The sequence below is a fragment of the Haliotis rufescens genome, unplaced genomic scaffold, assembly GCF_023055435.1.
Source record: "Haliotis rufescens isolate VD_foot unplaced genomic scaffold, xgHalRufe1.0.p SCAF_2, whole genome shotgun sequence".
Classification (NCBI taxonomy): domain Eukaryota; kingdom Metazoa; phylum Mollusca; class Gastropoda; order Lepetellida; family Haliotidae; genus Haliotis; species Haliotis rufescens.
The window spans coordinates 77,992,582-78,019,622 of record NW_025963890.1 but is presented as its reverse complement, the minus strand read 5'-3'; the positions used below and the strand labels follow the sequence as shown (position 1 = coordinate 78,019,622).

Here is a 27,041-nt window from a genome sequence, read left to right as displayed (position 1 = left end):
CATAGGTTTTATCAACACATCATACCAACAGATTGGATACGAGAATATAATTTTACAGTATGGTATGGTTAATAAATCTATCTGAGGTTATTAAATAGCGTGGCAACGATTTATTAATTAATAAATGCATATGTAAATATGTTATTTGCCTTGATTTACAACTCTAGAACTGTGGCCACAATCTCGTGACCCCAAATTAATTATGTCATTGCCACGACTTATTCTATTGGGTAGATCATGAATCGATTAGACGGTATAATGTTCCTTCGAGAATATTGAAAAGGTCAACGCCATAGAATAATCAGTCACGACTATCTGCAGAAACGGATACAATTGGGCGTAAAACCCAAAATAGTGATGTCAATTATATGACAGTTGTGGTGATTTCTTTTGGTGGCAGACATGTTTCTGGTGGTAAAATGCACATTTGTATGACAAAATTAAGTAAATCAAATAAATGGCTTTAAACAAGTCAGTTTGCATATTACAATGCTCATTTTATAAACAAAATGAGTGTGCTCACTCAAGAAACCTAAATTAGAACAATTAATCAAGTAGCAAAATGGTTTAAGTCGAGTTATCGGCTAAAATGTGTCGAAAATAGGAACAAATTCACTCAATTTTAATTTTCAAAGTATTAAAAAACTAAAGATAATGTAACCTGCATATTGAAAATCATGTCGTGTGATATCTCAAAATCTGCCTGAATGCTTTAGGAGCTTATGACAAATTCCACAATTAATATAGGTATAATATAATGTATGAAAATTTAATAAATGTACCTCACTCCCATCCTATAAAATAACACAAATATAGAATAGCATATTTAAAGTGAAGCACTTTTTTTCAATTGCTTCAATATTGTCAGTAACTCATTAACAAATCCATTATTTTTCTCAAATACAGTAAGAAACATTTAGTCACTGCCACTGTCACTCAAGCCTTCAGATTCATCATCGTCTGTCGAGTTTTGGCAACTAGAGCAGGTGCAGTGTTCAGTATGTGGCAGTCCAGATCTGTCGCTGCAGATGAGATAACTGATATATCTGCAGCTATATTGTCGTCTGAAACATGTCTCTCAACATGAATTGCTTGAAAGCATCTTCTAGTAGGAGCATTGTTGCTCCCTTGTCAGTGTTGGAAGTCGGGACATAGCCTTGGTCATCCGGGGTGTTAAAAAATATAGCAGGAGGACGAATGCTCTATCGGAATTTAGGGACACTTCTACGGGGCTCAATCCAACCTGACAAGTTCGTCAATATTTCAACATGTGTCAGCAATATTGAGAAAGGCTGTCTTCTTTGAATTTATAACCAGACATCACCATAAAACTATCACATTTCGCAATGTTCTAGATCCAGAGAATACCAAGTCTTTATTATCTCAGCTCAGTGCAATTACGCTATTGAAACTTTGGTCCCAAGCAATGTATCGTTAAGTGGCACAATAATGTGAGTTCAAATAATTTTTATAAGATCTTATCCTTATCATTCTCTCAGCTAATTTGTAGTAATCTAATATGATCCCTGTTTTCATATTAGAGGTGGGCACACTTCGCCGACCCACCGACCAACCGACCCCTCTTTGTAACCCTCTAACTTTCTAAACCGTTTAAACAGTTTTGGTACTTGGTGTATCTTTCTCTGGGATGCTTACAAAATGACAACATCAACACCAAGCAAGATATTTAACATGTCAGTTCACTTTGTACATTTCTACAATCTTTGCTCGACTCGACTTGCTGCTTTATTTATCAAAGCAAAGTGATGAAATATTCAGGAAATCAAGTGTTTAATGTCTAAATGTGTTTCGACTGACTTCGCACAACAGTTGACATATCTCTTCTGATTCTTCTTGACTCTTCTTGACTCTTGATATAACGATTGTTACGACGACAGCAAATGTATGTAAACGTACATCGTGTTGACTCGCAAGTGGTTGGGGGTAACTGATGAATGACACCAATAACTATATTCCACACTTTTGGGATATTGAGCCCCTGGCATGTGCCACATGTCATTAACGTGTAGAGTTAAAACACACAAAGACATTGTTCCTTTTAGCGACATAAATCCAAAGCATGTTTACAGCTAAGTGTGTGTAAACCAATTTTTATACTACAACACATTATTACGGTCTACAAATGTGGTAATATCTTATAGACACGACCCTTAAAATTCAGTATTGCAGCAGATAACAGCACAAAATATGTTTTGAATAGTTATAAAACATCAACACCAGAGAACACCCAGTCTCGATTATCCGTCAATACATATTCTATAGCAAAATAGCCGTGACAATTGTATGAGTAGATCACTGAAAATCAATACGAATGGTTAACATGTCCTGCCCAACCGGTAAAACATGCCACTGCATCACTTCGGGGTGTCCTCCCACATTAGGCTGACACGCGGCGATATAACTGGAATAATGTTAAAAGCGGCGTTAGACCCAACTCACTCACTCAATGCGACGGTTGTCTTTAAAGAGCCCAGAGAATCAAGTAATGGACCAGACAGAAAATCCAGTGACACGATAATGCATTCATTGCTTTTTGTGGAAACTAAAAACCTACATCTTCATTTTGAATTACGTCTGCTGTGTACAAGTGCAGAAGTGTGTTTGGAACGCAGCATTGCTACCTAGCCACAATATTGTTGTTTGTCATGAGTAAAGATATTTCTCGTTTACATCTCGGTCATATTCATTTGTTGTTACTTCTGACAGTCTAGTCATACCGAACTGTACGCATTTTGTGGTTTAAGTGACGTCCTCTTATAAAGAATAAAGTATGTAATAACAAATATAATCATATGGTACACTCCTCGGGTATTGAGAGCAATAGTGTATTCATAAATATGCTGATATATGTCAGATTATAGGGTTTAGATACCTTTATGTAGTCTTTGAATGACATTTAAAAGTGATACACATAAAGAGGAAAATATATATGATCTCTGCTTCATAGAGAAAGTATTTACTCACAACCGTTCTGTTCCTCATAATAAAGAAGTTGACGATGATATACCTCTGTGTGTGTTGTTGTGCACATTGTTTGTTTGTTTCTATGTATATTCTATAGGGCTTAACTAAGCATACCCAGAACCATCCAATATCCAATAAATGAAAATAGAGCAAAATGTACCATATTTTGGATTATTTTTACTTATATCTCAATTGATGAGGAGCTATAATTAAAAAAATAATAATTATTCAAGTCTATTATGTGTTAACTATCATATACATGATAACATAAGGACTCAATGCATACTCTACCTTTTAAGGGGACTTTACTTGATTTTCTCTATTTTTACAAAATAAAAGTGTATTTTGACCCACAAATAGTATCTGCAACCAAAACATTTGACCACAACCATCATTTCCTAGTCCGTCGGATACAAAAACATAAGGAAAATCCAAGTTTTCTTTGCTAAGTTAGCCTTGGCATAGTGATTGACATAGTTTTGAATTTCAATACACATATCCAGAAAAACAATGATAGTTATATTCATGACGTTCCAGGAACCAAGGATTGTGTTTACTAATTACGTAAATCAAATACGTAAATGAATTTATACGTACAGTATGTACTGAAGTACAGGGTAACCCTTGCTGACTGATATTGTGTTTGTAGATCCACCGTCCACCAGGCGCTTTGAAGAAGCGTGTCGGTGATGACTGAGTATTTGGAATCGTGTGCAAGTATTACCCCATCGACAGCTGCACTGGCGGGAGGACTCGACCAAAAGCGTGTACTCATCCATGCGGTTTTGTTCTGAGCAACGTTTGTTCCGGTACCTGATCAAAAAGAAAAATGGTAAATCAGCATAGGAAAGATGATAGGAACAGCAGGTGATGCTGGTAATGATAGCTGGTGTTCGTTTGAATTCGCCCAAGCATGTATTTTAACGACACCTGTTTTCCAGTTTCCATCAGTATCATTTAAACTAAGTCCTAAAAACGGGCTTTAAACAAGTAGTGATCTCTGCAAGCATGGTGTGAAGTATCATACGATTTTATGAACAATAGCTTTTCACACGTCTCAACATACCATCATATTGCTAAATGTAAAGCTTAATTCTACATATTTTCCATAAACGATAAATGTTCACCTTGTTCTTTCAGTATGTCATAATTCCTTGAGGAAGCAAATGTTTATCAGAGTTTTACCTGTGATGTACATTTGATCGTTGTACCATCAACTTTATGATACTATATCAAGTTGGTCATTGTTGTATATCTGATTTAGTTAAAGAAAGGTGACGAAGTAGAGGCTCCATGGCTGATGCACAGAGCAGATAGGTACCCTGATCATGTGGAGCGCATTGATGGAGGAAATACTAAGAGTATTTAAATAGCATATAACCCTTGAAATTTACGTATGCTATGTGACCTTGAACTTTAAATATGCTATGATTCAAATTTATTAAGTCTATCTTACATCGTCGATCCCCTGACGGCATTAAGGGGCTAAAACAAGGCCTGGTCGTCTTGGCGTCGGTGTACTGTGTCTAAACTGTGTTAAACTACGGCATGGTATCTCAGTGAGTTAGCACTATAAATCGGCATCAGTCCTGACTAGTACAAGCAGCCACACACACACACGTGCATGCACATCGCTATATAAGTGCAATTATCTTGGACGCAACATTTAACCCAATTTCAACTAACCTCACCTATCTTACATTGTTTATGTGTCTAAAGCTTGTGGAATGTGATTATTACTGAAATGAAAAGCATTTTAATGTTAATTCAATTCAAGTATGTTGAGAAGAAAACGTAAGTAAAGCAGAATATTTACATTCATAATACATTTTATTACGTAAACGTAGTCCCTATTGTAAACTCTAGCTGCGTATAGGCTGCCATTTATCCATTATATTAGACAATATGGATCCACTCATCTATACATCTATTTTCTTCTTTGACAGGACCCATCTATGAAAAAATCGCCTCATCCTAGAAAATTCATGAGACATAGTGCAAAGTCGCCCAAGGAATTGTCTTGTAATATAGCATGTGAATAAATATTTTTTTGAAAAATCTCACGAAATTAGTTTTATTTTTTTGCTTGTAAGCATGTGAACTAAGAATGTTTGCTTTGAGGAAAAAGGTCATTTGAAGCAACTCCAGATTAAACTATCCAATAATTGAACCTTATTTCTCCTGAATTAAAAATAATTCTGCTAAAAATTACTGCAGAAAATAAATTTTGCCAGTTATTTCTGCAGGAATAAATAAATTCTGCCAGAAATTTCTGCAGCAATGCATTTTCTAAGCCATTTTTTGATCTTGTGAACATGTGAACACACTGGGACATACATTATTTGGATTCGTATCCTCGAGAGCTTTCCAGTCATATAAAACATGTTTTTGTAGCTCGCTTCCTTCGGACTCCTGGCCATTCCGAAGTTGTCCCGCCCTGCCTTCAATGATTCCAGTCAATGTGCTTAATAATTAAAATAGGCAATGAATTTGGTCATTATTATTATTATTAATGTCTTCATTTAGCTTGGTTCTTTGTTTGGGTAAATCCATTTAATTATAAGATTGTAACAGGGGATTAGCTCTACACTCTACTCTTGTTATAAGTTGGGTCGTAGAGATACCCATGCGTCCGTTTTCACCAAATAACTCTTACATTGCATTATTAAAGATACAGATTTGTCCGTGAATGGACAAAAGTCCGCACCAATGATTTATACGTCGAAAAACATAATTAATACATAAGAATTGTCAACCTTCTGAGCCTAATACAGAGGTACTGGAAACACAAATTTGGTGAAGTCAAGCGACGTTGGTCGCAGAGAGTCCACCTTTGGCAACTTGGCACCAGAGAGTTTCTCGAGTTTCGAATCCCACACTGAAGCACATGTAACACATGCGGCGTTTCCTTGGGCAAGTGGCTTTGTTTGAAATGTGTTGTAGTAAATGGGTACCCGGTACCTTGGCAATGTACAAGCAGCTTGGGTTGTATACTCACTAGGGAGCTGAGAAAGATGCTTTAGTGCACTTTGATCCATTGACCAGTGTGGTGTTGAATTATGCGCAATATAAATAGCCTATTATCATTATTATCAGTATTATTAATAATATCATTATTATGTACAGATTTAAATAAACAATGCAGCAAAGAGAGTTTGGGTGATCCTGACACAGTCAGGCTTGTTAGACTCATCATCAGCTCAGGGCCCTTGTTGCTTGCAGCCGTCTGCATTATCCAGATTGTCAGAAGGGCTGCATTTCTGGTAGCAAACCCGGGTACTCTCCCAATGTCAGTCAACAGATTGGGAGGCTACAAACTTAAGGCACAAAGAACAATGGGGAATCGGACAACTTGGTATTTGGGATGCAAGCGTGACATTTCGAAAGCGAGGAAAGCATTTTTGCCTTGTTTTTTCCACGAATCTTTGTCAATCACATTAGTGTCAAAAGTGACAGAAAATTCAGTAAATGATTTTTAAATAAATGATTTCATTGGATTTATCAAAAAGGACAACATCAGGTTTGTTGGTCTGGATACGTCTGAGGCTGTACACGGGCCTATTCCAAAGCATTTTGTATTTATCATTTTCCATGACGCCCTCTGCATATACTGGGTCGTGCCATGGATGGACCTCTGTGTCAAAACCACAAAGGTTGCGACGACGGTAATAAAATGATTGAGCTCCACCATCATGTCGTTTAAGATACTGTGTTTGTGCCAAGCTGGGCATCCACTGACAATGTGTTGGACAGTCTCATTAAATCCATTACATTATCTACATTTCATATTTACATTTTGATGCAAAATCACACATTGACGGTTTCGGGTGGGAATTATTGTTATTATTTTCTACACAATAGTGTCTTTTGAAGAAAAAAGATATGCAACCCAGCCCAACCACAAAACAGTTTTTGTAAATATTTTGCTTTCAAACATCATTAATGCTTCATACTATGGTTATAACGAGTTCAAAGGGACCACTTATTTTAGTTCGTTATAACTTCAGTTCGTTGTAAGCATATACACAGCATATATGCAACAAATGGTTATATTGGTCAGTTCTTTATAAGCGTGTTCATAATATACGTAGTTTACGGTAGTATGCAAACCAGAGCAGGATGATATCATCTATTCCATTTGTAACAAATCTTTTCTCAGTCCACAATTAATACTTTCTTGAACTTTCTAATTTATTAACACATCCTCGGGGACACCGGGTTTAAAAAATGTCCATCAATCCATGCTGGTCGTAGGAGGAGACTGAATGGATCGAGTGGTCAGGCTCGCTGATTTGGTTAATTACGTTTAATCGTACTCCAACGGCGTGGGTTGTTGTTCACAATATCGATAACTTGTTTGTGGTCCTGGCTCAATTATATACAGGCCGTCGTCATAGAGCTGGAATGTTGCAGAGTGCAAAACATTATGAAAAATATTTAAAAAAGGCCTCAACAAATACCATTAGTCAATCTGCTGTTGTTTATATACCGCCGGTTTGCCTTTTTCGCCCAATGGAATCTGTTTCAGAGGATAATGGACACTATTATAATTCTCTGTTGTTGACGCAATGTATTTCGAAAATTGTTTTACCTAAAGAATTAGGAACTGTTTAACACGTGTAGTATTCGTCAGTAACTCATACAAAATATAGCTAAGCTTAATTCTACCTTAACGAAAATCTATAAAACCAATGTTCCAGGTGTTTTATTCTTGGTTATTCTTAAAACAACGAGCAGAAGACAAACATATTACCATCTGTTAAACGTTCATTTTCGAAAATGTGCCCAACACTCATTTATTATGGCATGTAATGTATTCTTGATTCAAGGATAGATTAAACCAAATGACATTTACTAAATATCGAGAGAGTCCACTGTAATTATATGATCCTAAACATCCTTTCTCAATGCAATGGGACAGTCATTCCTCCTTTTTATCTATCAGTGAAAACGTAATTGTCCAATACAACATTAAAACTTTTTTCTGAATTAGGTTTGATTGATTAAACTCTAGTGATATGCAATCCATATAAACGAATTTGTTCATGTTAAGAAAATGGATTGATTTTTCATTGTCACCTCTGCCTATTGGTCCTGAGAGAACTAAAACTCATTCCCACTTTGACGCTGCAGGACATCATTAGCCTTTTTGCCAACACCCGGTGTCATTACTGGTCCGAGGTGGTCGGGTAGCCTAGTGGTTAAAGCGTTCGCTCGTCACGCTTAAGACCCGGGTTCGATTCCTGACATTGGTACAATGTGTGAAGCCCATTTCTGGTGTCCCCCGCCATGATATTGCTGGAATATTGCTAAAAGCGGCGTAAAACCATACTCACTCACTCACTCATTACTGGTCCATTCAAATCATGCTCACAGCTATTTTGCCTTTTATTGGCGTACATATACTGATTCACGAAAGAAATGCAAATGTAGATTCGTTCAATGAACTGTATTTCAGGTGAATGTTCTGTGTACTTGTATGACGTTACACAGACAAGCCGAATGTTATATACATATACAGTGTCTGATATTGAAATCATACAATGCATTTAGTTGGTCAATGTTCAGAATTGTCAAAGCAACTGCAAAGACAGTTACTCGCGTTGCAAATAATGACATCAATCATTGCTATATAAGGTGTAAACCAAGATCTTGGTTCGGGCAATGGGAATAAGGTGCGTAGCTTGGTGGCCCGAAGGTATGTGGGTGTTCTGGATACTCCGTGGGAAGCCCTGTTTGATTCTGACAGTTAGGGGAAGGGCGCTACCTTGCTGAATGATGTAAGGGAGTATTCGTAATCAGGGGAATAATAGAACCAACTGCTTCAGGTCAGTTGCTCCTAATATTAGGGTACCTCTCGCAAACGCAGCAGCAAACGCGTGCACTGCTGTCTGCTGTGGAACATTAGAGACAATAAATTGACATTAAAGGCACGGGCTAGACTGATCTTGTTCGTCTCTCTTTTGCAAGTCTATTTTACCATCAATCTGAATGACAGAATTCAGTTTTGTTTGTTTACACCAGAAGTCGTTCTTTGCAGGTTGTATTTCACACGAAACATGTCGACAGTGACCGATGCATGGGTAAGATAGGGTGTTTTGTAAACAAATACCGAACACCTGCAACGAACACTCCAACCCAAATAGCATTTTGATTATAATCAACAGTAGGGCACAGAGTGTGATTGTTTATATTCACATCATTACGTCAGCTTACACATTGATGAAATGCTCCTTTCGTTGGAGGTTTGGTATCAAACATGTGATAGATATAAGTATCGTAGTGTCAGGTGAGCTTTATGGAACAATGGTTAGAAAGTTTACTAGACTACAGCAACATGGGTTTGTCTCAACACAGCTTGGAAAAATATGTCTGTCACTAAATATGTTCACTTGATCAAGTTTCGTTAGTAATGGTTAATTTGTAAATTGTCCGTATTTTTAAAATACATGTAAGCAGTTGAGGATATGCATTTTCAATAGACGCATATAAACGAACCCCTTTCTTTACGAGGGACTTAAAATCTTATTCCCATTTCAATTTCCAATTGATGTGAACAGCAAACAAACTGGGCATGCAATCTCGGAACTTAGTGACATAAATACATATTCAATAATCTACAGAAATTAAAGATGGCCTGAACATTACACAGAATGACATTTTGTGTACTTTTGGTTAAATCACTCTACCATATTTGCAGAATGTTGTGTTTTAAACATTGTGTTGTCAAAATGGGAAACAATTTAACAGCAGGTGATTAGGTTAACCATTCATTACGAAATCCAAGTGAACAGATCTAGAGCATATTGATGACATTTTTGTGACCCAATTGATTTAGCCATGGTCATTTGTAGTAGGTGACGTACCCGGATATACGTGTCCTGTACTATGGTGGTCACGCATGGTCTACTGGATGATGCTTGAAGATACATGAAATGTCCGAAATGTTTTCAACGGTTCTTAGCGTCCGCTGGCGTTTCTCTCTGCTTCACCATGTCAGGGCATCAGTTGAAGGTTGTAGAATATATATCCGGATAAAGAGGACGGCTAACGGAAACAATGAAACTTAACTTTTATAGGCCTTTTATTAATGACCTCTTAATGTTGTACCTGTACAATTGATGCTATATACGTTTATGTTAATATTCATTAGATCAGTTAACCTCGTGTTGTAGAACATATATGGAAAGTTGTGCTATTCAAAAGAGTAATATGCCTTTATACATGTTTTCAGAAAACTGAGGAAACAGATTTAAAATAAACCCATTCTTACACAGCCAGTTGTCATTCAAAGACTACCCTACATAAACCGTTTGTAGTTGTTCCCACTGACAAGGCCTCCCATTACATAATCAATGCATGTAACATCACACAATTCCTGTATGACCAAAGAACCTGGTATAAACGACATATAGAAAAATCCACATATAAGGCTAGTATCTTAACGAAGTAAAAGATCTCCCCAAACCATACCCAGTTCTATCAACTTTGTTTATTCTACGTTTGTACTGGATTCCAAATAGACCGATCCAGTCTGTCAATCAAAATTGGCGCATGCGTCAGTTTGAGCCAATCAGAGGGCCGGGCGTGCTTTTCGGATTTGTCAGGCTTACTTCCGTGGTCAAAAGATACCTGAGAAGCGACGTGGCTACGTTTGTGCTATTTTCACTCGCGATATGCATTACGTTTCGCTGGGATTAGATGTATACCTTCACCCAAACCCACAGGGTCGGGAGAAGAAATGTTTCGGGCTGATCAAGATGTGCGCTAGGCGTCACCATCAGTTAAATGTCGCCACCATCTACCAAGGGACCCACGTCTGCTCGAAGGTGAGTATTTGCACGAATTTCCGCACTTTTGCACATATGCATACTCAATACGGGTAAATGACAATGCGTAGCAAGTTATGATTTTACGCATGTGATAAACAATGAAAAATGCTTGTAACTACAAAATCATTTTCGAGTTATGTATTTTGGCAACATCGGTCATTGAGTATGTTGCTGAAATGTGACACGCGAGACGGCCGTGACACACTGTAAACAAATATGATAGTGATCTGATTTCGGTTAGTGCAGAACGAAATCTACTATCATTTACATTGAAGTACGATTTGGTGGAACTTATATTCCTTAAAGTTAGCTTGTTTACTCTTTCTAAAGGACATAATAATTTCTTTTTAATAATACATTTTTAAAGTGTTGAAAGTGATTTCCAGTATCAGAATGCATGATACTTATTTCAGGTTACGCAGAATTTGTACAAACAAAGGCACTATCTCTTTGTCACACCCTGATCAGGCATTATCCAGAGTGCCTGATCAATTCTGATACAGAATAAATTGTATTATTCTTAATACATTTCATATATAACTGTGTTTAAGAATGCGTTTGCGCATGCGTGAGTTTGAACAGGGTGGACGTGTTTTTCTTAGCTCCCACCATGGGGATCTCTCTTTCCCAATATAGAGCTAAAATAGGACTGTTTGTACAACCAAACAAAGCGAGAAGAAGCATGAAAGGTATCAAAATTAGCAAAAAGTGTTTCTCGATGTGCCTACGGGTTTTGATCTGTCTGAGTTTGCTACTTGTAGCAGATGGTTGTGTCGAGACGAACCCAGGCCCACCTAAGTCCGGCCCCGCACACAATACCCGAAATCAGTCAACTTTGTCCATGTCTGAAACAGGATCGTTACAGATATCGGCAACGGAAAATGAAAACAGCGACTTGATGGCGATTTTAATAGACATTAAATCTAACACCACGGACATAAACAATAAATTTGAGAGACTCGATGACAAGGTCACAAAAATGGCGTCTGATTTCCACGAGCAGCTAGCCTCGCTTCAACATGAAAATACACAACTGAGACTTTCTCTGTCTAGTTTGGAAGAAAAACTCGAGGATCAAGAGTGTCGTGAGCGGCGAAACAACTTAATATTCCATGGAATATCTGGAGAGAGGGGCGAAACATGGGATCAGTCCGAGTCAAACGTGAGAGAGTTTCTGCGCGACAAGTTACACATGGAGAAGGCAAATGATATTGTTATTATTCGTGCTCACCGCCTCAACCCTGGCAAAAGTGATTCTCCTATCATAGCTAAATTCCTACTGACAAAAGACAAGAGTGATATTTTCAAGAGAGGACGGGAACAACAAGATAGAAATCACCGATCACGTGTAACAGAGGATTTCCCACAGAAAATACGAGAGGATAGACGCGCACTGTCTACCTACTTTCAAGAAGCCAGAGACAGCGGGAAACGACCTAAGATACGTGTTAACAAGCTTATTGTGGAAGGGCAGGTATATATGTACGACCGACAAGACAAGTGTGTGAAGAAGGTGTCTACAGGTGGGGGTACGCATCGTGATGCAAGGCCCTCTTTTCGCGATCGTTCATGGAGTGATTTGTTTGGACCCGGAAGCAACACAAACCGAGACACACCTCCTTCAGGGGAGTTAACTCCCAATGTTGACAATTTTGGTAGGTGATGTGACGGCCACGGCCCAACATTTGATATTCTCTCGTGGAATATAGAAGGACTGCGAAAATATGAAAACTCGACATTTCAGGTAAAAAGTCTTTGTGAACATTTTGACTTGATCGCGTTTTGTGAGTCATTTGTGAGACGGTCCGATGAATTCTCGGACTTCTTGTCCGGTTTTCGTGCGCTAAACTGTGTCCGTCCCAAGACACACACGTTTGGGCGATATAGTGGTGGTATCACTGTTTTGATACGCTCTCATTGGCTAGATAGTGGACTGTTATGTAGGCTTTATGATAATTTTAAAAATACTGTTGTACTTTTATTCAAAACATCAAGTTTATCATTGGACTCTGACTGTGTTTTGATATTTACTTATATCTCACCCGAAAATTCACCAGTTAATGAGAATATAGATAGTGATGGATTTACTCATCTTGAAAACTTCTTGAACATTATTGTTGGGGAACACCCACACAAGCATATATTTCTTGCTGGTGATCTTAATGCAAGGACAAAGGACTTCCTTGACTATATCCCGGATGACAATATTGACTTTATTCAGAGAGATGTTGATGATTATCCCTCTGATACATTTGATATGCCAAGAAAAAACAGAGACTCAGTGACACATAATAATTTTGGCAAAAGACTTGTTGAATTGTGTAGGACCTTTGGTATTCACACATTGAATGGGAGATTGTTTAATGATACAAATGGTGAATTCACATGTTTCACTCATAATGGATCAAGTGCTGTGGATTACATGATTGCCTCCTCTTCTCTCTTTCAATATTTCTCTAACTTTGGGGTTGGTACACAGGATCACTCCAATCACTTCCCATTATATTGCTCACTCAATATTCAGGGTACCTCATCTGGTAAATATAGTCAACCCCCAGCCCCAGGTAATACAAGGAGTAACTCCAACTGTAATCTGGAAAAGGAAGGTGGAGGCAGTTGGGAGAAATATGTGTGGAATGAAGGTGCTAAAGAAACCTTCTTGCACAAGCTTGAGGGTATATTAGTAGAGCATTATGATTATATTTTACAACTAGCTAATAATAATTGTAATACAGCAGTATCTTGTTTAGTCAGTTATTATCAAGAAGCTGCAGAACACACCAAAAAAGTAGATGGTTTAAATTCTAACTTCAGGAGAAATCAGCAGCCTCCCTGGTGGGATGATGAACTTGAATTAATTAAACATGACAAATACAAAGCCCTGAGAGCTCACAGAGATCATGGGGAAGATTTTTCACTTTTTAGACACTTAAGATCAATGTTTAAAAATGCTTTTAGTAGAAAGAAAAACTCATTTCTTGAAGCACAGAGAGAAAAACTGATAGCTGCAAGAGACAACCAAAAGTTGTTCTGGAAACTGCTCAAGGATAGTAAACCATTTAATGCAGTCACTCAATCAATTAATACTGAGCAATGGACTAACCATTTTATGTCTCTTCTTTTTAGGCAGGATCTTGCACTTGATAGCAGTATTTACCATATCCCTGACAATAATGATCTAACAATTAACATTCCTATTCTAGCAGAAGAAATATCAAGTCAAATAAAACAGCTTGGGAATAAGAAATCCCCTGGGCCTGATGGTATTGCTGCTGAATTTTTAAAGTCTTCAGAGAAACAAATTACACCAATTTTAGTTATTACATTTAACAAAATCTTTGAGAGTGGTAACTTTCCAGATGTGTGGGGGAAAAGTATCATCTGTCCTCTGTTCAAGTCTGGTGATATGAATGATGCCAACAATTATAGAGGTATATCACTCATTGATACCATATGCAAAGTATTTACATCTATTCTTAATGCTAGACTACAGAGGTGGTGTGATGATAACAATATCATTGACGAATCTCAAGCTGGATTTAGACCCAACTATTCCACGACAGATCATATATTTTCACTACAGACCATTATCCAAAAGTATGCATGTAAAAAGAAAGGAAGGTTCTACTGCTTATTTGTAGATTTCTCAAAAGCTTTTGATAATGTTGATCACAATATGTTGTTACAGAGTTTGGCTGATATTGGTGTCTGCGGAAAGTTTCTGTCTATTATTACATCAATGTACAATAAACTGTGTGCCTGTGTTAGAACACCTACTGGGTTATCCAAATACTTTAAGTGTAATATAGGTACCCGTCAAGGATGCATCCTCAGCCCTCAGATGTTTTTAATATTCATAAATAAACTTGTAAATTTTATGGAAAATTATGGAGGACAAACTGTCTTTATAACTAAAGACTGCCCAGCAATATATGCACTTATGTTTGCTGATGACGTGTCATCTATTGCTGATACACCTTTAAATTTACAAAAGAAGATCAATGCCTTGGAACATTTTTGCAATACCACAGGCATGAAGGTAAACTTGAAGAAAACCAAAGTTATGGTATTCAGAAATGGTGGACCCCTTAGACATTATGAAAAATGGAAATTTAATAGTGTATATATTGAAACCGTGTCGTTTTATAGATATTTGGGTATTGTGTTCACGCCCAAACTTGTTTGGACTAAGGCACTAAATACTCTTGCTGCACAGAGTAACAAGGCCATTATGACATTATATAGATATCAAAAGAAAGTTGGTAATATACCCTGTCAAGATTTATATAAGATATTTGATGCTATGATTGTGCCTATTGTCTGTTACGGCGCAGAAATATGGGGCATCTCATATTGTAAAATTATTGAAGATGTACAGAACAAAATGTGTAAATGGTTTCTAAATACAGGTAAAACAACAAACAATGCAATGGTTTTAGGAGAGTGCGGAAGAGCCCCTCTCCAACTTGTGTATACCACAAGGGCCATCAAGTATTGGTGCAGGCTACTGCGTTTGGACGAGCGCAGACTGCCTCGCCAATGTTATTTAATGCTCAAATCACTGGACCATTCTGGTCGCACCACATGGGCTACTCACATTAAGAATATTTTGTTTAAATTAGGTTTTGGATATGTATGGTTAACACAAGATGTTGGCAATGTGAAGGTATTTATTCATCTTTTTAAGCAAAGATTATTTGATAACCTTCAACAATCATGGTGTAGTTCTATCAATAGTATATCTGATACCTTTTATTATAAACATTTTAAATCCCTGTTGAATGTAGAAAAATATCTTACACTCCCCATACCAGTACATCTGAGAATATGTATGACTCGTTTCAGATGTAGCAAGTTTAAACTTGCAATTGACTTGGGGAGATACACAAATGTCCCATACACTGAACGTTTATGTAAATATTGTATAGAAAATGGTATACCTTTTATTGAAGATGAATTTCATGTTTTACTTGTATGTGAGCGTTATTCAGCCCTAAGAAATATGTATCTTAAACAGTATATCAAGTTTCAAACTGTAACATCTTTTACTGAAATTATTTCATCAGAAAACTTTGATGTTGTATATAACACATGTTTATATCTATATAAAGTCCAACGGCTAAGAGAAACTTAAATCGACTACTTCCTTGGCATGCGTAGTTCATGCAATCAAACATTGTCTGTATTATGGGCCTATGGCCTTCTTACTGAATAAACTGTCTGTCTGTCTGTGTTTAAGAACTAGTGTTTATTAAGGATGATGGTTATTTACATGTTGTTCAAGTTTTGGTTATGATTATGCTGATAATTAGCTTTATATTTACTTCAAAGTGATTTTGCTGGCTTCGGGACATTTTCAAGTGTTTTTTTTTATCTTTTGATATGATTTTACCAAATTTAAGAAAACTTTAGGACATTATGGATGACAATCAGTCAGTATCCTAGCAAAGGAACTGTTCTGAATCCCTGTCTGTGTGTATTTGTATTATGTGAGGAAATGTCATGTTCACACCAATATTTGTGAGGCATACTTGGGATATATGTTTAAATATCTATTGAACTCCAGGTGTCTAGCTACCTGATATTTGCATTTAAATGTATGTTGATTCATGCATAAGTTATTCTTGTCAATTGTCACATGTCATTTGTAAAATAAAATATATATTATTTAGTGTTATGTCCTAATTATTTCTTTTTACTAAGTAGCAATCATGATGTCAACAGGTACTTTTGTTGATTAAAGCTTTGAACTTATGACATATTTAAGTCTTTTGATGGCATTTAGAAGAGATACACATAGGGAAGAGAATGGAAGGATGGTGGTGTTCCTCATAATTAAGAAGAAAGATGACATCAATAAATTCTCTTCCTTATGAGATATTTGTTGTACTTGATTTACATGTTTAGTTGTTAACAGTTATAATTCTTGGATTCATGACAAGTCTTTAGAATAAAAGATCATATATGAATTTTAATTTGTGTGGTATATTTTATCAATGAATGTTAATTGATTGGAAGTACTGCAGACTGTGTCTTCAGATACTTTTGCCATCGCAGGTTTCACTTTTCTGGAACATGGATCCGATTGATTTGCAATAACCATGGCAGTTACAGGTGCTCATTTTATCTTTCATCCTCTCAATGTTTTCCACTGTTCTCATAATACATTTACCTAAATACTGACAGTTTTTTAAGTCCAATATTCTGGAAGTTTGACCAGGCATTTTTATCTAAATTTAGAATTTCTAAGTGCCCAATGCAAACAGAATGGGGAAAAACTAATAACGTATAATTTCCTTACATTCTGCATTATTTCAGGATGGCATAGACATGTTAAAACTTTTGAAGAGGGACAGTTTAATGACATTTAATACAGATTTGGGGCTGAATATAAGTCTCTGAGCAGGTTTAGATTTATCTTTGGTGACATGTCCAACCCCATAGATGCTTAAATAATATATATCTTATGATTAATTTATTATATACTCTTCCAAAAAAGAAACTTGACATAGATGGAAACCACTTTTGCCAAATATCTAAAATAATTATATTAAATGAGAACCAAATAAGTCAAAAAGAAAGATGATGTGTCTATAATTCGCGAAAACACATGTAAAGCACAAAAACGTAGCATTTGGGGATCAATTTTACAGCTTCATCCAAACGCAACCGCCAGTAAAAAAAGTGCAGCACAGGATCCTGCATTTAGGCATGCCGGCCCCCCTGCTGAATGAGTATAAAAATTCACATCAACGGCTATTCATACAGTCCTTATAACGGCAGTAGAGGCGGTGACAGAATGCCAAGACTGAATACAGCTCAACGGAACAACGCCGTTGGGAGATTACAAGCTGGAGCAACTCAGCAAGAAGTGGCCAGGCACTTCAGCGTATCCAGACAGACAATCTCCGCACTGTGGACCCGATAGAACAACACCAACAGAGTCGACGACAGAACAAGGTCAGGACGACCAAGGGTGACAACCCAAGCACAAGATCGATACATCCGCCTGCGACACCTCCGAGACCGCACTACAACAGCCACGTCTACAACCACACAGATCCCTGGGGTACGCAGAATATCGGATCAAACGGTATTCAACAGACTGAAGGAGGCTGGACTTTTTGCACGAAGATATGTTCGAAGTCATGTATTGACCCCACGTCATCTGGCGGACCGTCTGCTTTGGTGCCAACAGAGGGTTAGATGGGCACGTGCAAGGTGAAGAAATGTGCTGTTTACTGACGAGTCCCGTTTCCTACACACACGTGTCTACAGACGTCGGGGTGAACGTTACGCCCCCAACTGTGTGCAGCAGGTTGCCCATTTGGCGGCGGGAGTGTCATGGTATGGGCCGGAATTCATCACGGTGGTAGGACGCCTCTCGTGCATGTGGCAGGTGCATTGGCAGGTGTGCGTTACAGAGACTTGATCCTTACGTTCTTCCTCACGTCAACGTTCATGGCGGACAGTTCCAGCAGGTCAACGCTCGACCGCATATTGCACGTGTTTGTCAGGACTTCTTACAGCACAACAACATCAAGACATTACCTTGGCCAGCCCGGTCACCAGATTTGTCCCCGATTGAGCATCCGTGGGACGAGTCGGATCGACGCTTTCGCAGAAGGAATCCACCGCCCCAAACACTTCCGGCGCTTCTTGATGCACTTCAGCATGAATGGCAGCACCATCAACAGCGTGTTTTTGACAACTTGATTGCATCTATGGGTCGTCTGTGTCAAACGGTGATTGATGCACGTGTAGGGCACAACCGATACTGACATTTTCTGTACCCCTGTGACATTAACTGTATCGTGTACGTGTGTCTGTCTAGGTGACACGATTAATGTTTTGAACATTGTGTACATTGATCTTCAAACAGTGTTTCAATTATGGTTTGATTTTGAAACAATCGCATAATATTACATTTTGAAAGTAAGTGTCAAGTTTCTTTTTTTGAAGAGTATATAATAAAACCAAAGGAGCAGTGAGGGGAAATAATGTAATGCTTTGATTTTATCGACTATTCTTTTATGTTTATTCATTAAAAAGACCCATTAACTCTATGTCTTTCAGGTTATATTAGTTTTACTAAGAGCACCAGACAAAAAACGTGGGCAATGTAACTGTTGAAATCTATTTATAGATATCCACATGATTTGTAACTTGTGCTTGTGTTTACGGTTTCAAGTACTTCCCATACACTTAAATTACCATGGAAAGTAAAAACAAAATTTAGTTACCCCGCCCTTGGATGAATAATATATTATTGACATGCTGTAAATTGGCAATATATTATGCTCTGCCGGAGATGAGTGCTTCGAAGTAGTGCACACTTCTAACTTTCAGCCATGGTGACTTTCTCATTGGCCGATACACCATTACATCTGACATATGACCCATTCTCACTCCCCATATGCAATTTGACAACTAAAATAGAACCCAAAACAGATCATATATAACTCTCTTTAGATATTTTCGACACACGACTGGTAACAAAGCATTCTGAGCCAAATTCATCGCCCGCGCATTCAGGTTTCGCCAGCTGTGACGCCATAGCGAATAGCCAGTGGTTGTCCCCCCTAACGCCTAAAACGAGGATGGCAGCTTGTGGGCGGGGCTTATCGTACTGGACTGGATCGGTCTATTGCCATAAAACTCATACAAAGATAAATTTAACTCTTTATGTGTTAAATCAATGTAAAAATACCTCCCGAACTGAAATGTACAACATGAAACAATAATTAAGAACGAACGAGCCCTGGGAGGGAGGGTTGGAGTCTTACTTTCTCGCCTGCTGGGAGAAGACTGAGCGTCATGGGTGAGGTGCAGTGCCCTCGCTGTAGCAGAAGCACATGCGGATCGTGACCTGAGCGTTGTGCTTACCGAGTTAAACCTAAATATAGCTTTACTAATTATTTACCACCTAACTCTTATCAAGAAAAGACAAACAAACTCTTTGGGAAATAGGTCAATATTTAATTGACAACAAATTGTTTATGTGTTAAAACAATGTGAAAATAACTCCAAATCCCCCAAACGGTTGTCATTCCCTAGACTATATTGCTTTTATTGTTTTTGTTTGTATTTTACTGATACAACTAAAGCTCGTGCGAATTTACAGTGCAAATCCTTTTCAATTGTGATGTAACGCTCAAACGCGTTTGACTTCCAGTCACCATGTAATTGTATCAGCACTTGTGGCATGCCGATATTCAAAGCAAAAGTACAGCCACCCCTCCGGAAGGAATGTCCACTGTAATCTTGAGGTGATAACCCACACGCCGCTAGCACACGGCGCAACGTCTTGACAAACATATCGCGAGTCACACAGTTAACCTGACCTTTGTCCAAGAATAAGAACACATGGCATGTCACCGGTATCATGTTCTGGATCTGCCGAAGAGATTGCAAAGCTTGTTACTGGACTAAAGAGTGAGCCGGCCATGTTACACAAGGGAACTTGCAGAATCCTTTGACCAAACTGGATAGTTTTGCTATGTCTAATTGTAAAGAGCCCTTAATCACTATACCATGTGGCACAACGAATACATAACTGCTTGTCAGGGCTTTTTCAAATTGGAGGGTGGCAGAGTCGATTTTCTTAAAAATGTGAAGAAGCCCACAACACAGGCTGCCCAGAAAGCTATGTTGAACGGTGAGGTAGCACATGCGGATCGTGACCTGAGCAGCGGATCGGCTTGTGTTGTACTTATCGAGTTAAACCTAAATAAAACGTAACTCATTTTTTACCACAATATTGCTACGTCCAGCAAAGGTATCTTCAAAGGATTTGCTTGACTATTTACAATCTCAGAAATGAATCAGGTTCAATTCTGAAAAAACATTTGATTTTTCAAATTGTTCACCACCATCCAACACGACAACATGAAAACCTCAATCCTTCACCGTGGGGCTTTTGTAACAAATCGTTGTAACCATAGATACATTGAAATATCTATCTTTGGAGGTTAAGGTAAATTTGTCAAAAATGAAAACAAATGCCATCTGAAGATAACAGTTACAGAGAAGACATTTTCGGTGGAAGTAAGCATATTCATGAGCACCAATTGTGCTCCCCGTGTTGCTGATCTGTTTCATTATGCATATGAATCTGAATTTTTGCCCGGATAAAACTTAAGCTTTCGGTATATTGATTATCTGATATTGTTTGATTGTGATTCACGATCACATGCTCATGATATAATCGTACAATAAACGGATATATCTTATGAATAAAGACAGGGTTCTACCACTGTACCCGTCGAATAAACCCTCGTTCTCAAATGTAGCATGCGTTTATGTTGAATCTACTGAGGCGACTGATTATGAAATGTTTACTTAACTTTCTTAGCAATGAGGTCGACAAGGAGTTTTAAAAACTAACTGAAGTGCCTGACGCAAGCATTTTGTATAGGCCACCGCTCTCCTCAACCATAAAACCTCATCACCCTGATACTCTACACCAGGAAGACTATTACTCTATTCATGACATTCCCTGATGGACGATAATATATATCTCAAGCGGTTCACCATAGAGAATGACTTGAAATGGGGTCCTCCCTTTTGAGTATCGTCGGGTTACATGAAGACGCGTGACATATACACAAAGAAAATAGTTAATCACACCCCTATTTCTGAACCATGACAAATGACAAACATCATGGCATATGGGATGACTGACCACAGGAGCAGGGCGATACCAAGGTCATCAGATAGAACAAACATTTGACAACAAATAAAGAAGATATTGATGAGTTGTGATTGAAATTTCCTGCTAAAAACATCATGGTAACACAGGTACTGTTTTTGACCTTAGACAATACCTAAAAAGGATGACGCTGCAGGATTAAGTAAACAAGTTACGTTTGATGTTTCATGTGAAAATGTTCCTTAAAGTCTCTACTTGATATGACACATGAAACAGATCAGTGGCGGGTTTAACCGCCTCGTGCTCGGATGACGCAATCCACCCTACGTATCATGCCTCCAGTCAGACGTTGAATCTCTTGATGGGTAAACAACAACCACTCCTGATGCAATGCTGCTTCCATTTGGCGTAAATCTTGTACCGGAGGATTTCGAGCCTGTATGCGCCGCCCCAAAATATCCCAAACATGTTCAAGGGGGTTCAAATCTGGGCTCATTGCTTGCCAGGGTAGAGTCGTTATTGCATTGGTCCTCATGGAATCCACGACTGCATGCGAACGATGAGGCCTGGCATTGTCATCCATGTACTGAGGTCGAGTAGAGGGTTGTTATCAAAATGAGGAACGACGACTGGCCTCAAAACGTTCCGAATGTACTGAGTCCTTTTTAAGTTGCCCCTTATAGTGACAAAATCCAACCTGCAATCATGAGAGGTACAACCACAAACCATTACCGAGCCCCAACCGTATGCAACAGTCGGTTTAACGTTCCTGGGGATGTAGGCCGTGTTCCAGTGCCAACAAACTCCTGTTCTACCTTCAGTGACGTGAAGCAGAAAGCGACTTTCGTCTGACCAACGGATCCATCTCCAAGTTCTCGGATTCCAGTTCTGTCGAGCAATACACCATGCTAAAGCGTTGTGGTGATCTAGTGTTTCTCGACTAAATGGCTAACGACAGTGTGATGATACCCAAAATTCCGACCAATGGCATTACAAGACATTCCTGCATTATGCATGATGATTATTTGCCATCTTGTGGCGTTTGATAATCGCCTTCGTGCCATGGTCACACAATGTCATGGAATAACTGTTTAAAAGCCAGCTTAAGAAAACATTAAGATTAACAGAATATATATAGTGAGGCATTGCCTAAAGTTAAAAATGTTAAACTTGGGGAAGGATGCAAAATATGCAATTGTATATAATTACATGTACCTCGTGCCACACAGACGGTAATATGCAATTGCAATACCAAGTAATACTGTGTTAAACGTTACCCTAACTACACACATATACATTGAGAGGTGTTTTTCACTCGCGATAATGTAACACTATGTGCATTTGAATTTATGAGGGGGCGCCTTCAATTCATAACAACACTTGGTTTAAAAAGGGGAGTTTAATAGACGTTTCCGATTCAAACAATAAGATTAATAAAGGACACAATCATATGTCTAATACAATCATATGTCCAATGTCTTCATTTTTCAGGATTGAAATCCCTGTCACAAATTCCTCAGATACACTATATCCTTTTCAGATTGGACTCATGTATACATGTTCTATGCAGGGATGTAACGAGACACACAGCTGCGTTTAGATCACACTATCTTCATTGACCCCCTTCGAACTACAGCTGTACGGTTGACGTCACACTTGTGGTAGAAGGGTAGCTGCCATCTTGGTTACCTGCCCTGGCGATGTGAGCAATTCCTTATAAACATTTTTATCCACGGATAGCAGTTCCCTTTTACTATCGCTATTTTATACATTACCTTGACTTCGTGATCTGTTTCTAACCCACTACTGGAGCAAAAAACGTTCTTGTACCAGACCCAGGTCTTAGATTCGAAGATGGGCGCGAATATAGAATCTGTGTCCCACCCAATATCATCATAAAAACTATACAAGTATCAACAACAAATATTAACGTGTAACTGAATTTTACATATCTATAGTGACGTTATGTGTGGCATGTCTTATTACAACGAGGGACAGAACTATTTTGCATTTAGCTCTGTAATACTACACAGCACACAATTAATGATTACAAATAAAGATATGCATAACTACGTTACATTTAATAGCCCGAGTGTCGCTATCTTGTCACACAATTTCACCGCACAAGTGCAGCACTATTATGATTATAATGTGCCGTGTTTTCTGCACTATTGTTCATGACTTAACTACTTTTTCAGAACATCAGGGGATTGCGGCACCATCGCGGCATAATCACATTACAACATAGAAATCGTGTGTTCAGCTACATTCAATACTATTATATTCTGTACCATTTACATAACTAAAACTAAAAGCTACAAAACCCTTTCCAATATCATAATAAATATCGGCTAGAAGCAGTGTTGTCCGACTCCATCATAAAGATGTGTTTATGAATCACTATCAAATCTTGATGACAGCATGTGTTTGAAAGGTGAGGGCACTTGTAAAAACATACACAACATGGACCACAGGCTATATTAATGTAGATTGTGTTGTGTACATACAAACATGCTTGAATACCCCAAATGCTATAAAGTTGGTATCTCCGTCACACAGTTCAACATTCAACTATTTGGCAGAGTTGACACGTTCATCAAACATGTGTTGCATGCTTGGGTTATGCCGTCGCTCGAGCATGCATGCGGATGCCACCTATTCCATGTGCATACGATTCTTTCATTTATGACGTAAATCGCTGTTTTCGCTCCAATTGCGTTGATCGGTGCTCATGACCACAGTCACTGGATTGTCTTGTCCAAACTGATTATGTACAGAGGGCCGTGATATAGATGGAATATTTCTGCCTGCACTATTATTAACAAATAACAACGTATTCAACGTGTCCTCTCTCGTTGCTAAGTTGTAAGACCCCAGCGACTCAATTGCTTTGTTCTCCAACCAGGTGAAATCTCCGACTCGGGATATTTTACTTAATGTGCTGTGATTATAACTAGTGTCTGTTTACTGTTCTCTGGCTACTTCCTGTTACCACGAAACGAGCCCTTACACAACGCATGATACTTCCTTACGTTCAGATTCTCAAAGAGTGAGAAAAGAGTGTTTTAGTTCAATACAATATGTCTGCTTTTGGGTGTATTATTATTTTATTTTCATAACCATATATGTATAATGTGAAATTATATCTGAATGATTCAAACAGATACACATTACCATCTATAGAATTGAAAGAAGTCGATGCGCGCGCGCTGGTGAATCTGAATCTGTCTCATGTTCACAAGTCAAATCACTGGAGTGCACTTTTGATTTTAAGATATTTTAAATCTGCATCCTCGATGAAATACACCGAGCCTACGCGTTGAACACACAATGCTTTTAGATAGTGGTCAAATGTTAGAGAGCAACGTATACATTCTCGTACCTTTTTTGGTTGAGTCCCGTCCGGGATTCGAACCCACACTGCAAGAATGAGGCAACTACTCCCAGCACCCACTCAGCCCCTACGTGTATCCCTATGTTGTGGATGTTAATTCACATAAACAGCTCAGATGTGTTTTTATCTTTTCATAATCCTAGTAGTGCTACATGTGGGTCCCGTGTAGATCGTTTAGCTATGATGCGTTGTAAATGATAGTATCGAACAACCTCTGCTTCTTTCAACCTACTGTAGATGCCATTAACTGTTAATGAAACGTCAGCGTCAGAGAGGAATCAATCTCGATTATCAGCCGAAACAGATTCATTTGGGTGTGAGAGGCATTGGTGGTGATTAAATGGAGCACTGATAATCAGGTATGACACCAGGTGTTCGGGAACTTCTTAATGCAGATTTTGTTGTGCTACAATGCATACTACGGGGGTATAGGATGCCATTGTCATCTGATGGTGTTATGAGGGGTGTTTGCCAAATACTATGTTTGTTTTCGATTTCTTATATGACTGAACCTTCTTTAATATTAACGTTTACGGATCCACCAACCCAGGTCTGTAGAAATGCTATTAATCATTTTACCACCCGAACAATCTGTGTGCTTACAATTTCGAAAAAATGAACCTGCTAAATAACAACGTATATTCCATTTAACTGAAATACATGTGGCATATGTGATCCTGACACTGACTTGAAAGTAAATACAATAATGGCAAACAATAAGACTTGTGGGCAATCCCATTTGTATAATGGGGTATTATACAGGTTCATTTTGAGTATCAACACTGTTTTCTCTGCACATGCAAATGGTGGACCGAGTCGATTATATACCAACCTCTTAGATTGCCACCCAACTGATTTATACATAGTGAAATTAACAATAGCTAGCTTTCAGTGATGTATACATACTCGAGGAATACATAAACATGTCGTCGAAATAGACGGATCTGTTCTACTCACCCTGTGTCAGCTGTATCCATCCCACTAGCACCACCACACCGAGTATCCCGACACCCGCCATGTTGACGAACGAGGAAGTGAAATACCCGGCCAAACTGTGTTAAACGTTACGCTCACTGCACATCTACTGAGCGTGTTTATACATTTTCATGAATGTAACTCAAGAAGCCACACAACTTCGGTTGTGATCAATCTATGGGTACAATGAAGGACAGTTGGGTAGCGTGTCAACAGCTCTTCTCCCGACATTACGTAACCAGGCATACATGTGACCCACGGAGTGAGGTTGACATCACGACAGTGGTAGCAGGGTGGTAGGGTAGATGTCATCTCAGTTAGGCTCAGGTGCGGTCTGCCATGACGACGTTCAGTGAGGCCTTGGACATTATTTACATTAACCCGTTGCGGACTACAACATATCTATTTCGCCTAATATATATAAAGGGTGTCACAGGGTCGCCTAGACATGTCTCACTTGCATAACTTGTTTCATTGGGTATGTATTCGATATCCTTACGTCACAGACATTGCGTACCAGTGCGTCTCAGTTTAGACAAATGTACAAAAGCTAACCTTCAGTGATGTACACATACCACGATACTATGGGGGTATTTCCGGATTATAGACTAAGCTATGCATTACTAATTTACATTCCAGTATTAAATTGTCGGAGTCTCGCGTACTTGGACTGGTGCATCGCTGTTATGGTTAGGACGTGTCGTGTTTTCGGCACTGCACACAGTATGTTTCTTTCTCGATATGCAAACGCCACTTGACCTCTCTCGAGTCTCTGTTTTTTATCAAACTTATCATCTGTAATGAATTCATGGCTTTGTCCGACCAGGTAAACTATCCGACTCGGGACAGTATACTTCATGGGCTTTAGGTTGTATTTATTGTCCCCCGCCGCGCGAAAGCGCGAAGCGGGGGATGTAGTATTCACGACCGTCCGTACGTCCCACCTGTTTGTTGCCGCGATATCTCAAGAACTAAACACTGGATTGTCTTCATATTTGGAGCTATGGTGCATATACAGACTCCACAGACACCAGTAGGTTTTGGTGACCTTGACCCCATTTTCAAGGTCACAGCAGGCAAATCTGCTTTTGGAGTTGGAAAACGGTGTTGCCGCGATATCTCAAGAACTAAACACTGGATTGTCTTCATATTTGGAATTATGGTGTATATACAGACTCCGCAGAAACCAGTCGGTTTTGGTGAC

General features: G+C 38.6%; 1 protein-coding gene across 4 annotated transcripts in view; it reads right to left on the bottom strand.

The window, feature by feature from the left end:
- Window positions 1-27,041, bottom strand: part of LOC124122790 (receptor-type tyrosine-protein phosphatase epsilon-like) — a 67,149-nt gene that overhangs the window by 28,035 nt on the left and 12,073 nt on the right. For 2 of the 4 annotated variants that reach the window (XM_048400590.1, XM_046485929.2), the window contains exon 2: window positions 3,583-3,798. In XM_048400590.1, coding sequence (XP_048256547.1) covers window positions 3,583-3,798 — 216 coding nt within the window. Of the gene's footprint in view, window positions 1-3,582; window positions 3,799-25,819; window positions 26,080-27,041 lie in introns of those variants that run through there. The other 2 variants (XM_046485928.2, XM_046485931.2) reach the window with 2 other exon arrangements.